The 14,966-nt window shown below is 45.9% G+C and overlaps 1 protein-coding gene across 2 annotated transcripts in view; it reads right to left on the bottom strand.

The window, feature by feature from the left end:
* Window positions 1-14,966, bottom strand: part of NELL1 (neural EGFL like 1) — an 868,290-nt gene extending 853,324 nt beyond the window's left edge. The window contains exons 1-2 of one of the 2 annotated variants that reach the window (XM_004263922.4): window positions 14,738-14,966; window positions 6,072-6,200 (exon numbers count right to left, since the gene is read on the bottom strand). In XM_004263922.4, the coding sequence (XP_004263970.1) occupies window positions 6,072-6,200; window positions 14,738-14,792 (184 nt within the window). In that variant the 5' untranslated portion in view covers window positions 14,793-14,966. The remainder of the gene's footprint in view (window positions 1-6,071; window positions 6,201-14,737) is intronic. The other variant, XM_004263921.4, reaches the window with a different exon arrangement.

Here is a 14,966-nt window from a genome sequence, read left to right on the forward strand (position 1 = left end):
TTTATTATAAGCAATTACACCTTAACAAAGCTGTTAAATTTTTTAATGATACTTAAAACTATGTATGGAATAACTTGGCAAATCTACTGTATACTCTAACTGTAACTGTAACTATAAATTATAGACTAGATTTTGAAGACTTTGAAAAAAATATAAAATATCTCATTAATAATTTTTTGTATTGACCATATGTTGAAATGATAATATTTTTCATATATTGGGTTAAATAAAATGTATAGTTAAAATTAATTTCACTTGTTTCTTTTTACATGTTTAATACAGCTACTACAAAAATTAAAATCACAGATATGGCTCACTTACTTATATTTCTATTGGGCAGTGCTGCACTGGAAAGGAGTACTTATCTGGAGTAAACTGGAAATATCATATTGCTCATATTTCTGCCCAACAGAGGGTAGCCATCCTATGGCAGACAAAATGATATTCCCTACCCCCAAAAGATGTCTGCATCTTTATCCCAAAAATCTATAAATATATTACTTTACACAGCAAAAGAGTCACTGCAGATGTGACTGAGTTATGGATCTTAATATGAAGAAATTACCCTGGATTATCCAGGTGGACCCAATATAGGGAAAAGGACCCATAAGGGTCCTTATAAGGGAAAAAGGGAGCAGAAGAGTCAGTACCAGAGAAGAAAACATGCCAGAAACATAGAGAAGGAAATGTCACCTCAGAAGCAGAGGTTGAAGTGATGCACCCACAAGCCAAGGAATGTAAAAGCCTCTAGAGCTGGAAAAACAATAAATGGATTATCCTATAGAGGCTCTAGAAGGAACACAGCTCTGCCAACACCTTGATTTTAGCCCTTTTTAAAGCCCATTTTTGACTTCTGATTTCCAAGCAAAGTGTTGAAGTTTCAGCCTGGTTTCTCTTTGCTGCTTATAGTAAAAGGTAAGAAGAAAAAGACAGATTGAGGGAAGAGCTGTTAAGCAAAAAGGAACCAGGACTGATTATATGCAGAATTCCCAGCCTATCCAGATTGGAAAAGACAATAAAATTAGGAGATTTACTGTCAGGAAAAGTCTGCTCTGGAAAAAAGCCAAGGGTGTGGTTGAACCACCTTTTGCTAGTGACTCTGAAGGACCAAAGGGTCAGAATATTCAGTCACACAGAGGGTTCTTTGAAGAGATCATGGTTGTAATTCATGGATCCCCTCAGCCATCCCAGCAGAAGTCAGAAATAGAGATTAGATTATCTCGGAAAGATCTGTAAATGAGCCTTTTGTCTAATGGACAGGAGACCCTCTGCGTTCTTGAGAATGTTATACCAGCAGAAACACTGCCAACTTGGACTGAAGGGGACAGAAAGAACATGAAATGAAAGAAGGCTGATCGACTCCCAAAATTCTATAAGCAAGAAACAGGTTGATAAAACTATTCAACTACAAACCTATGCTACTGTTCATGAAAAAGAAGGATTCAGAGGAAAGAGTCACAAGCCCAGAAGGCAGAGTCAAGGACCATAGAGAATGATCCTCAGGCCCTGAAACCCAATGGAGTTTGCCCTGCTGGATTTCACATTTTCTTGAGCCTGGTGACCCCTTTCTTCTTTCCAATTTTCCCTTTTGAACAGGAACTTCTATAACTGGCATCCTATACCTGTCCCACTATTATATTTTGTAAGCAGATTACTTGTTTTCTAGTTTCACAGATCCACAGATAAAGAGTAATTTTGCTCCAAAATGGCAAATACTCAGAGTCCCACTCATACCTGATTTAGATTATTTAGAGAGTGAGATTTGGAATTTTTCAACTGATGAGTGGATGAGATTTCAGACCCTGAGCTGATGTTATAATTGGTTAAGACCTTTGGAGATATTGGAATGGGGTGAATGTATTTTGCATGTGGGGCAGACAAGAATCTTTGGGGGCCAGTGGGCAGACTTTGTGGTAGGCAGAATAATGGCTCCCCAAAACTGTCAATGTCCCAATTGCCAAAACCTATGAAATATGTTACCTTACATGGCAAATGGACTTTGCAGATGTGATTAAATTACAGATTCAGAGATGGAGAGATTATCCAGGTAAGGTCATCACAAGAGACCTTGAAAGGGAAAAACCTCCTCAAAGTCCCATAATAAAGTTACTCTTCCCAGCAAAGAAGCTGAAAATCTCTCCCTATTGTTGGAGAGATTTGGGATGGTAGACATCCCAAAAGCAGCTGCTAAAGCAGAGAACACACAAATTAGAAAGCAGAGATCTAGCCCAGGGAATAAATAAATTGAGTGAATGACCAGCATATAAAGTAGGCAACAAGCCTTTCATAGAGCACATTGGACAGAGGAAATTTTAATTCAATTCAAAATGTTTACTTGTCACCTACTGTGTGCCATGCACAATACTTGGCCCTAGAGATGTAGGGGTATTTAGACAGGAAGACTTCTGCTTTCATGAAGCTTACAGATGAGCCAGGCTTCCATAGCAACTCTGTTGACAAAGTGTCAGCAGCACTTCTCAAATCAAGAATGGGATGGCGAAATGTCTATTTAGGTCTTCTGCCTATTTTTGGATTGGGTTGTTTGTTTCTTTGATATTGAGCTGCATGAGCTGCTTGTAAATTTTGGAAATTAATCCTTTGTCAGTTGCTTCATTTGCAAATATTTTCTCCCATTCTGAGGGTTGTCTTTTCATCTTGTTTATGGTTTCCTTTGCTATGCAAAAGCTTTTAAGTTTCATTAGGTCCCATTTGTTTATTTTTGTTTTTATTTCCATTTCTCTAGGAGGTGGGTCAAAAAGGATCTTGCTGTGATTTCTGTCATAGGGTGTTCTGCCTATGTTTTCCTCCAAGAGTTTTATAGTGTCTGGTCTTACATTTAGGTCTTTAATCCATTTTGAGTTTATTTTTGTGTATGTTGTTAGGGAGTGTTCTAATTTCATTCTTTTACATGTAGCTGTCCAGTTTTCCCAGCACCACTTATTGAAGAGGCTGTCTTTTCTCCATTGTATATTCTTGCCTCCTTTATCAAAGATAAGGTGACCATATGTGCGTGGGTTTATCTCTGGTTTTTCTATCCTGCTCCATTGATCTATATTTCCATTTTTATGCCAGTACCATACTATCTTGATTACTGTAGCTTTGTAGTATAGTCTGAAGTCCGGGAGCCTGATTCCTCCAGCTCCGTTTTTCTTTCTCAAGATTGCTTTGGCTATTCGGGGTCTTTTGTGTTTCCATACAAAATGTGAAATATTTTGTTCTAGTTCTGTGAAAAATGCCAGTGGTAGTTTGATAGAGATTGCATTGAATCTGTAGATTGCTTTGGGTAGTATAGTCATTTTCACAATGTTGATTCTTCCAATCCAAGAACATGGTATATCTCTCCACTTATCTCAACATAATAAACAGCTTGCCAACAAACACATGAAAGGATGCTCAACATCATTAATCATCAGAGAAATGCAAATCAAAACTACAATGAGATATCCCACACCAGTCAGAATGGCCATCATCAAAAAATCTACAAACAATAAATGCTGGAGAGGGTGTGGAGAAAAGGGAACCCTCATACACTGTTGGTGGGAATGTAAATTGATACAGCCACTATGGAGAACAGTATGGAGGTTCCTTAAAAAACTGAAAATAGAACTACCATATGACCCAGCAATCCCACTACTGGATATATACCCTGAGAAAACCATAATTCAAAAAGAGTCATGTACCACAATGTTCATTGCAGCTCTATTGACAATAGCCAGGACATGGAAGCAACCTAAGTGTCCACCGACAGATGAATGGATAAAGAAGATGTGGCACATATATACAATGGCATATTATTCAGCCATAAAAATGAATGAAATTGACTTATTTGTAGTGAGGTGGATGGACCTAGAGTCTGTCATACAGAGTGAAGTTAAGTCAGAAAGAGAAAAACAAATACCTTATACTAACGTATATATGGAATCTAAAAAAAAAAAAAAAAAAAAACCATGGTCATGAAGAACCTAGGGGCAAGACGGGAATAAAGACGCAGACCTACTAGAAAATGGACTTGAGGACACGGGGAGGGGGAAGGGTAAGCTGGGACAAAGTGAGAGAGTGGTAGTGTATATATGGACATATATACACTACCAAATGTAAAATAGATAGCTAGTGGGAAGCAGTCGCATAGCACAGAGAGATCGGCTTGGTGCTTTGTGACCAGCTAGAAGGGTGGGATAGGGAGGGTGGGAGGGAGGGAGACGCAAGAGGGAAGAGATATGGGTATACATGTATAACTGATTCACTTCTTTATAAAGCAGAAACTAACACACCATTGTAAAGCAATTATACTCCAATAAAAACGTTAAAGAAAAAAAGAATGGAATGGCCTCTCAACAGTAACTGAAGAGACCTTGCACAATGCAAAGAGAAAACTAATCCTGTTTGTATTCTCTCAACCATGCCCAGTTTACTTACTTCACCAATTCCTTAGTAAGAGTAAGTGGAAATTAACATATCTGTAGTCTTGTTATATATTATTATATAGTAGTATCTGTAGATGTGCTGTATATTACTAAGAAGGTTTAAATTCTCTGCAGAGGGAATATATATATATATCTCATCCCATAATGTTGGTTCAGTCATTCTAAAATAATCCTTTTGTTATCTTCACAAAAGGCTGGGTTAAAAGAAGCCTGCCAGGCATTTTCATAGAGGAATATCTAGGCTGCCATATCTGATCAGATCACTCCCCTCCTTCAACTCATCAAAGGCCCCCACTGATCTGAGAGTAAAGTGAAAAACTAACATGGCTTATGGGCAAGGGTAATATTTGCAATAGTTAACAAGTACATGGCCTCCCACCTATCAAAATAGACACTGGCCATAAAGCGTCAGTACACCCAAGCCCGTGGATATAAGCTAAATATCAATTCTGCCTTCTGGGCCCAGTGTGACCTAGCCCCTGCCTACCTCTCCAGCCACTCACCACCTTGCAGCCACGCTAAATGTCTTTCCATTTGTTTCTGCCTTAAGACCTTCCTACATATTATTTTCTCTGCCCAGAATGCTCTGAGCCGCCACCTCTTCCTATACAAGCTTTCTATTCATTTTTCACTTTTCTGCTGACGTATCACTTTTTCAGGGTCACTTTTCCTGACCACCGCTATCTCCCCACTCCCAATAAATCAGATCTCCCTGTATACTCTTATTTGGCAACCTATACACCCCGTTCATGGTAAGTATAGCCACTGGAAGTCAATAATTACTTGTGTAATGACTGTTTCTCTCACCACATTTATTTACTCTTACTAATAATCCTACTATTAGCATGTTGCCTGGTACACAATAGGAGTTCCATAATAACAGCTAATACTTACCAGGGATTTACTATGTTATCAGGCACTGTTTGAACCACTGTAATGGATTAGCTCCTCTAATCCTTGCACCTGCCCCATTAGGTACTATTATTTCAGATGAAGACACAGGCAGAGTCAGCCTAAGGAATCGCCCAAAGTCGCAAAGTCAATAAGTGGTAGGGTTGGAATTTAATCCCAGGCAGTCAGGCTCCAGAGCCCAGGCTTTTAAGAAGCGCACTGCACTGCCTTTATGAATGCTTGCTGAACAATTTAATGAATTATAGTCAAGTTTATAGCGGGCAGAACCAAGTAAGCTGTACCCCTAAGAAAATGCAGCCATGAAACATCCTCTTTGTGCATGGTCCACCCATTAAATGAGAGATAAAGATACAGGAACAGGAATGGACGTAGGTATAGGTAAAGATAGGAATAACAGTAGAAGAAATATCCTGTAAAAATAATGTGGCTGCCCATGGCTTTCAAGGACTTTACAAATTCATTCCACTTTAGAGCCCCACCAAAATCCCCCGGGAAATACGTCACTGCCAAGCCAAATATTTCATCAGCACGCCCCCGACTGCCCCCTCCCACACCCTCAGAACACCCCCCAAACATCTAAACACCCTCGGCATTTCTGAACATTCCTCATGACGGTAACACAAGGGAAATAGCAAATACACACAAATACCGACACATACACACCAGAGGAACAGTCCGCAGACAGACCCTCCTCCCCAAGTTCTGCCCCCATGCAAAGGAGAAAAATGCCTTTACCTTTAAATAAAAATGCTTTGCTGGTATTGTGCAGTCCAGACACCTGAGTGACTCCAAGGGTGGTGTTCACGAGGTCGAGCTCAGTGATAACATCCATCTGAAGGTGGGGATCCATCCCAAAGCCCACCACTGCAAAGGAACAAAGAGCCATCTTGGCTTAAAATGCTGACGTGCTTGTGGCAACATGGAACAGAAATGACAGAGGCCACAGGAGTGGCGGGGAATACAAGGAACCCAGTGATAAGCGCTTAGAGATGCTCTTTCCCCGGATGGAAAATGAAGGCAACTCTTTGCTCCATCACCCCCGCTGATACTGTGGTTTTTTCATCCCTTCCCCCTCTCCCATTCCCCATTACAGACTGATAATCCCTATGCAAAACCCTAGGGGCCAAATATATTTCAGAACTCAGACTGGATCATCTGTTGGAAAGCTAATATGGCCCATATACTACATTTTATGTAACACCCTCCGCAAAGTCTGCATCAGTCCCCCATCACCAAACACAATATTTGTAGAGCAAGACGTCTGATACTGTCCTCTAATTGGTATAAATAAAGACTATAAATAGCCTCATATCTGTTCAGGTCAAGTTTTGCCACCAAAGGAGTTCAGCTCAGGGTAGGTTTTGCTGTCAGGTGGGTTATGAAGAAACTTCGGGTTTCTGAGCTTTTTTAGAATTGGGAACTGTGGATACAGGATTGTGGCCCTGATCTACCTGCTTCAGAGACTGATACAGTAGTGAAATCTGACACCACCGTCACCAGGAAACACCTCCACAGAGCACTATTAATGAGGCAACAACACCTTCGATAAAGAGGAAGAAAATGAGAGGGATCCTGACCCTGATGGATAAGGGTGGCAGAGGGACTGGCCAGGAAAGAGATCCTCAGAACAATGGATGTAGATTTCAAGGGGATTCCTGAAAAGTTAGACACCCTGACAACTCTTGTTGGAGAAACTTAGCACAGAGAAACAGGGCCCTGAGCCCCCCTTGCCTCATCTGAAAAAGGCAAATCCTTAAGCCTGTCTCTCATCTACAGGGTGTTCTGCAGAATGATTCACTCCTGACTGCAAAGTGGCTTCCAATTATATATATTAATAAGGCTAGCGATCACTCCAAGGGACCATGTTTAAGCCATTCCTAAAGGCTGTGCCTGTCTACACTTAGCACCTCAGTAGTGCACTTCTGATTGCACAGTTGGAAATGTTTTAATCAGCAACAACTGTCAACGTTTGTCTGGTGGTAATGCAGTCGCTGAGGCAAGATTTGGAGAGCTTACACCCAATTTGTTCCAGAGAGACCGAGTGCATTTCATCAGGGCACCAAGCGCTGTGACAATCTCATCTGTCCTCCTGCCCTCACCCCTTTCCCCACAGATCTGGAGAAGGAAATGTACCCTCTCCTCACTCTTTTCCTGTTAGGAAACAGGGGCTGCTGCAGCAATCTAGGCTTCTGTCCACAGAAGGTGGCTCTGGGAAGGGTCTTTGGAGCCTAAGGTGGACAAAGGGTTAAATTAAAGGCACATGCATAGAGCTGCCTTCTCAATTTTTGTCAGGCTTCCCCTCGTCCTCTGAAATGCAGCCAGATGCGAGACCAGTTTACCCAAAGACAACTCATTCATTCAGTCGTTTTTCAACAGATATGACTGAGTGCTTTCTATGTAACACACACACTGCATTGCGAGGCACTGGAGGTGGCCTCCCTGGGCATGCATCCTAGGGCAGCGGGTGAGGAGAGGGCAAAAAATAAACAAATACATAAATAAGATAATTTGAGATGGCAATAAATGCCACGAAGAAAATAAAACAGAGTTATGAAACAGAAAGCAGCTTGGGTGGAGGCTTAAAAAGGGTGGTAGAGGAAGGTTCCTCTGAGCAGACAACTGATGACTATAGCGGCTGGGGATGGTGCAGTCATTCCGGAAGGGAAGACCTGGAGGGGAAAGCTTTCCAGGTTTAGAGAACAGAAAATGCAAATGCAAAGCAGGAACAAATTTGGCGTGTAGAGGAAACAGTGAAAAGGCTAGTGTGGCCAGAGCAGAGTGAACCCGGGGGAGAGTGGTAGAAAATGAGGCCCCAGAGTAGGCCCTGCCTTGTGAGCTGCAACAAGGAAAGGGACAGTATTCTAATTGCAATGGAGTATCACTGGAGGGCTTTAAGGTATGTGTTTAAGGGGAGGAAGAGTGGGATGTGCTCTGATTTACCTTATGATCTCACTTAAGGTTCCATCCTACCTGCTTGACACAGACTCCATTCACAAAGACTGATGACTGACAGAGCACCTACTCTGTGCAAAGAAGTACTGCGCTAACGGGCATCTATCAGCCCAGGTCACAGCACCATAAGCCTCTTGTTGAGACTGGCAATGTTTTTCTCCAAGTGAGCTCAGATACCATCAGTTCTATGATCACCTTGAAAAGGCAGGAAAGGAACTAATATTTCAGTTTGATCTATAGTGCTCTACACCTATATGGCAGAAATTAAATGAAGAGTGATCTCAGAGGACCTCCACACTAGTCTATCTCTGGCCAGGAATTTGGAACGTGGTTTGGGAAATGTGCCCTTAGCTGGACACAAGAGGAAGGAAGCATCCCTGTAGCCTCAGTGTCTTGCACAAGGCTTCATATATGTCAGGCCCTGAATTTAGGACCTGATTAATTTTTTTTTTTTTTTTTTTTTTGCGGTACGCGGGCCTCTCACTGTTGTGGCCTCTCCCGTTGTGGAGCACAGGCTCCAGACGCACAGGCTCAGCGGCCATGGCTCACGGGCCCAGCCGCTCCGCGGCATGTGGGATCTTCCCGGACTGGGGCACGAACCCATGTCCCCTGCATCGGCAGAAGGCCTCTCAACCACTGCGCCACCAGGGAAGCCCAGGACCTGATTAATTAATTGATGAGTGGATGTATGATCACTGCTTTGGGTGCAGTGATCTAAGGGCAATATGCATACCTGAGGAATACCACGAGAGGACAGGATGGCATTCGAGCCCAGGAAACCTTCTAAAAGGAATATGGTTGACCGAATTCTTGGCTTCAAATCTTTACCCCTGGATTTCCCTGGTGGCGCAGTGGTTAAGAATCCACCTGCCAATGCAGGGAACAGGGGTTCCATCCCTGGTCCGGGAAGATCCCACATGCTGCAGAGTGCATGCACCACAACCCATGCGCCACAACCACTGAGCCTGCGCTCTAGAGCCCGTGAGTCACAACTACTGAGCCAGTGTGCCACAACTACTGAAGCCCATGCGCCTAAAGCCCGTGCTCTGCACCAAGAGAAGCCACCGCAAAACATGTGCCTCAAGAGTAGTCCCCACTCAGGGCAACTAGAAGAAGACTGCTCGCAGCAATGAAGATCCAGTGCAGCCAAAAATAAATTAAAAAAACAAATCTTTACCCCTCCCATAGCCACACCCTTTGCTATGTGGCTTTGCATGTCCTTCCACTAGAGTGGGAGTAAACCTCCCCACCCCTTGACTTTGAGCCCAGCCATGTAACTAGTTTGGGTCATTAGGATGTTAGCAATGTCACACAAGCAGAGGCTTGGATGTGCCTGTGTGGTGGGGCCTGTTCTCTTGTACCTCTGCATCACAGTGAGAAAAACATGGCCCTACTGGGCCACTGCTCCAAGGAGACTAAGACACACGGAGCAGACACCCTACCTGGGTTTGGAACGACTCCCAGGCAAACCTGGCCCCAGTGAGCCAATACCAAACCAACCGACAGACGCGTGAACAGAAAGAAATGTTGCTTTGAGTTTAGGGTGGCTCGTTATACAATATTATTGTGGCAGTAGCTGACCAACGCGGGGACTAAAGACCCACAATAATGGTTAGCCCTAAGCTGTTTGAATCTCCCAAACTTGGAGCCCTGCAACCGGACAAGCCTCAAAGGCACCCACACAGATTCTGTAGAACTGGCAGAACACCCCAATGGTGCCCTTGGATTCCCATCTCCATGGGAGAACACCTCAATCTGGAAAGTGTTGTGGAAACAACACTAAACTAAGAGCCACTTTCAGTCCCGTCTCTTCTCCCTACTAAATCTGTGCCCTTGGAAAAATCATTTCACTTCTCCGAGCCTCACTTCCCTTAACTGTAAAATGGGATAATACCCGCCTCCCAGCCTCGTGAGGTTTCAGTGATAACTGTATGAACACTCCTAGCACATATCTGGTGCCCAGCTGGGGTCTGCTGCGTCTGTCTTTCACAGGACCAGCTCTCCAGACCATTCCAGCTCCCTGGTCCTCAACTCCACTGGAATCATACGAAAGATACAGGCGGCTCCCATTTTCCCAACCCCTCCACATGCCCAGATGACGTAGAAGGGCTTCTCACTCTGGCTGTGCTTTTTTTTTTTTTTCTTTAATTTATTTTTTGGCTGCGTTGGGTCTTCGTTGCTGTGCGTGGGCTTTCTCTAGTTGCGGCGAGTGGAGGCTACTCTTCATCGCGGTGCGCGGGCTTCTCATTGCAGTGGCTTCTCTTGTTGCGGAGCATAGGCTCTAGGCACGTGGGCTTCATTAGTTGTGGCTCGCGGGCTCTAGAGCGCAGGCTCAGTAGTTGTGGCGCACGGGCTTAGTTGCTCCGCAGCATGTGGGATCTTCCCGGACCAGGGATCAAACCCGTGTCCCCTGCATCAGCAGGCAGATTCTTAACCACTGCGCCACCAGGGAAGTCCCTGGCTGTGCTTTGTGAAATCTATATATTAAATGTATATTAACCCCTCCCCCTATACCCTGCAAGCGAAGGGGCTTCCCTGGCTTTAAGATAACTGTATTCCTCTAGTCATGAAAACATCCCATTAAAACAGAACAAGAGAAATCAATTAGGCTTCCAGAAACAGAACTGTATTCTTTTCTCTAAGTGGTCCCCTTCAAGATGAAAATACCTGGTGCCAATAGCTGGATGAGTAAAAGATAGCACTTTGCCCACTGCCTAAAAAATCAGAAAATCTATTAATAAGGCAGCATTTGCATGGCTTCACCTGAACCTTATACAGTATGAAAGTGTTGGTTCCATAAAAATATTTTTTTTATTTTAATGTTTCTGCTTCTTATCCAAGCATGGAGCTCTTGCCCTTTCCAAAGAAACTCTATTGAAGTTTTCTACTTTGGCCATAACTGCTCTCAAATGGCTGAAACCGGGTATTGGAATTAAGCAGGATAAAAAGCTTCTGGGGGGAAAAAAATATTTTTTAAAACCTGGAAGGCAGCGTGTCAATGTCACAGAGGCCCTTGAGGCCTGGCTCTGAGATTCAGAATCTCCGCCCTAATCTCCCAGGACACCTGCTTCTGGCCACTCCTCAGCCTAGCCCAGAGAGTGCTGAGGCCCAAAGCCCACTCAGTCCACCTTCAGGGTCCCAGGCCTAAGCTCCCACGCGAATCCTCCTGGACGTGGCTCACTTCAGATCTAATCCAGCTCACTGTGCATGGTGGCAGCTGTTTTCCTCTGGCCCATGCAGGGGAATACGATGCTGCAGAGTTGCTCTAAGACCTCATTTACCAGCAAGATTTCACAACCATTTGATCGGATTTGGGCCTCTGGACTCCTACAAAGTTTCTTACTACCCCGAAAGCAACGTCCTTAAAGAACATGCTCTATGCCTGTTCCAAGTCAGCCAATATTTCACATGATCACTGGAGGCTGGAGGCTTTTGTTCACAGCTCTATTATTCAACTCATAGTTAATGAACTGCCTGGGAGGTGCTTCTAAAAGAAAAGCTCTCCTTTCCAGCAGGTGGCAGCAAAAGGCATTCACTCAGCCCCAGGGGCTCCCTCTAACCATTGCCCTGGGGACCAAACCACACTTGAAAGCCATGGGGGAGTAATCACTGAGTTTTACATTATTCACACTTCCAGGTTACTGGAGAAAACTCATGGACGTAATGTATTATTACTGCTGTTATCGTAGCCTTCTAAATGTTCATTATTAGTGAGGTACCTGGAAATCTCAGATTTTTTTCACCCAGAAATAACCAGCACTGGAGAACAGGACCTATTCTTGACTCCACTTTACTCTTTAAAACAAATTCTCTGAACAATGAGTAATTTAAGCAGCTTCCTGTGACACCTATCATTAGATCTTTTCATATGTAACTGCTACTGCACTGCAGTGCTGCTTTAATTAAAATGTGCCTGATACCATCTGTTCATTTCCATTAAAAGGCAGTGATATCTGAGCAGCTCACTCAGTGAACCACGTGTTTATTTCATCTTGGACTGTTAACAGCCCAGACAGCAATTGTCCCACTTGACAAATAAACTTTCCGAGTGGCTGTTCGGATCCTGATAAACTAATTGAGGGCCAGGCTTAGCTACCTCAGAGGATGGATGTGTGATGCTCGTATGATGGTTCCTGGCCAAAACCAAAGAAAAAAATTGCTCATCAGACCACCTCAAGCTGCAAGAAATTGTCAGTGAAAAGAAGTGAGATATAATTCCCCCCGTCTTTCTCATTCTTCTGATAATTTCTGTAGAAGAAATAGGTAGCCTCTGGTGTTCAAAGAGTACCAAGTGGCATGGAAAACTCAAGCTCCCTAAGCAACTGCCACAACCAATGGGCAGATCCTTCCATGCTTCCTTGACTTTGGACAAGCTGTGCCCTCTGCCTGGAATGCTTTCCCTACTCTGTGCACCTGGAAAACTCCCTACAAAGCCTTCCAGACACAACTTTCAAACGTCACCTCCCTGACTACCGACCACCCCTCCCCAGAATTCACTCCTACCTCCCCTCCTCTGTTTCCTCAATACAAACTCCTGTACTCCCACCTCTCTTCCTCCCCACCCCCATCAAGCTGTACAATAAAACTGCTTTTCCGTCTCTATCTAGATTCTCAGCTAAGCTGTAAGTTTCTGGAAGTCAAGCAAGCCGGTTCCTCTTTATATAAGCAATCCTGGCACCCAGCAAGACACTCAACTCTTCGCTGAATGAATGAATAGATACAGGAGTAAATCTTCCCTGCAAGAGAATGTTTACAAGTTTTAAAGGGGCTTGATGTGGGGAAGGGGAAAAGACAGTGTCGTTAAAGATCTCCAAAAGCAACGTGCCCTGGAGACACAGTCCACTTCTGGGGGAAGCACTTTTTGCCGACTTTTCAAAAGAGTAATGAGAACAAAGGACGTTAAGTATATTTGGTTGTGATGTGCACTTGAGACCTGAAATGCCCGACGCTGCCCTCTCCCCCACCTAGTTTCTCTCTCTTCGGTTCCAATTCTCTGCACGCAGGGCTGCTAGCCCAGGCTCTGCACTAGCCTCGCCTGCCCTGATCTTCCGGGGGCGCGTTTTTTCCAGTGTGTTCTCGGTTTTTAAAGGACTAACCCATCTAGATGGGCCGGCACTCAAGAAGCACCTATTCTAGGCTGGACCGAGTCTTGGCACCTCGGCAGCCTGGGGAGCTCGTATGGAGATAGGAAAGGGATGGGGATGCCTTTTGTCCGCGGAGAAGTCCACACCCGCCGCTCTTTCATTAAGCAAAGGAAAAGCTGCTTCCCGCTCAGTCCTGGGGAAAATGGAAAGGGCCAGCGGAGGGAACTTTTGAGCGGACCAAGGCCGGGCATCCCTCCCCAGCCCTCTACAGATAAACTCTGCATGGGAAGGAGGCTATGCCTCTAGAGAAGGGAAATGAGAGTGATAAAAGAGAAAAGCAGAGGGAATGACTACACACCGATTCTGGGGTGCAAAGTCGGCCGCGCGTGGCGAGGATGGCTAGCGTAGGGATGAAACCCCGCGACGCCCCACCCCATCCCTGGGGGCAGGGTCCTATTTTTGCTAATTTCCTCCTCCATCCCACCCCACCCCCACCTTTCCAAATCTACTACTAGTCCCCTGGAGAAGGCGGCTGAGAGAGGGTCTCCAAACCCCAGGGGACATGGGGGCTGGGGGCGAGTAGAAGCTGAAGGAAGGAGGCGCGCTTAGAGTCCTCACAACTGCGTCTCTGGAGGCAGAAAGAAGTGGGGACTTCAGAAAATTACGCCAATTATCCTTGCCTCCCCTTTACAACCCCCAACGTGCAGTTATAGCACGGGAAAACTAGTGCGAGCTTGAGAGAATCTCCCCGGGATTGCTCCCACAGTTCCAATTCCCCCCAGTTTGTCCTGCCCTCTGGGGGAGGGGGGGATAGGGGTGGCAAGAGAGACCACTCCTGGAGTTCCCCTGGGGAAGAGTCAGGAGGGGACGAGGAAGAGATCGCGGAATCCCAGGATCGCCCGCAGCCCTCACCCCGCGCCGCGCCCTCCCGGCCCTCGCAGCGCCCGCCGGCCGGAAGCGCTCCCTCTGCGGCCCGGCGGGACGCAAGGACAGCGGTTTCCACCGCACCTGTCAAGTTCACGGGTGTGGGGCTCGCGGACCCGCCCTACTGTGGGTTTCGACCCGGAAGCCGGTTACTAGCAGCAGGAGGGTGCGCCCGAATGGCCGCGCCCCTCACTCCTGCGTCCGCCAGGCCGTGTCCTCCGGGAAGGGGGCACTCCTCGGGGGGCATCTTCCAGCCTGTGAGTCCCACTTTTCACCCTTTCACCTGGACCGGGGCAGAGAGGTTCGAGGGACCCATCCACGCCCTTCCCCGGACCAGTGCAGAGCTCAGCTCCAGCTCTCCTCACGCCTAGGTGGGCACCGGGCACAGCGGCGCGGCTCCCCCCATCCCTGGATCCCTCCGACAGCCACAGCCGTGCTTACCTGTCCTGGCGGTGCACACACAAAACCACACAATTAAGATCACATCCTTCGGCATCGCTCCCAAGGGTCCCCGCCGAACCGGGCGCGCGGAAGCCAGGAGGAAACAAATGCGCCTCGATTCCGAGGCGCGCCGGGCTCGCAGCCGCCAAACTTGCTAGCGGGCGGCGGGGGAGGTGGCTCGGCAGCGCCGGGTGCTGCGCTCGGGGATCGCGCCCAGGAAGGCGGCCCC

This window comes from Orcinus orca, chromosome 8, assembly GCF_937001465.1.
Source record: "Orcinus orca chromosome 8, mOrcOrc1.1, whole genome shotgun sequence".
Lineage (NCBI taxonomy): Eukaryota > Metazoa > Chordata > Mammalia > Artiodactyla > Delphinidae > Orcinus > Orcinus orca.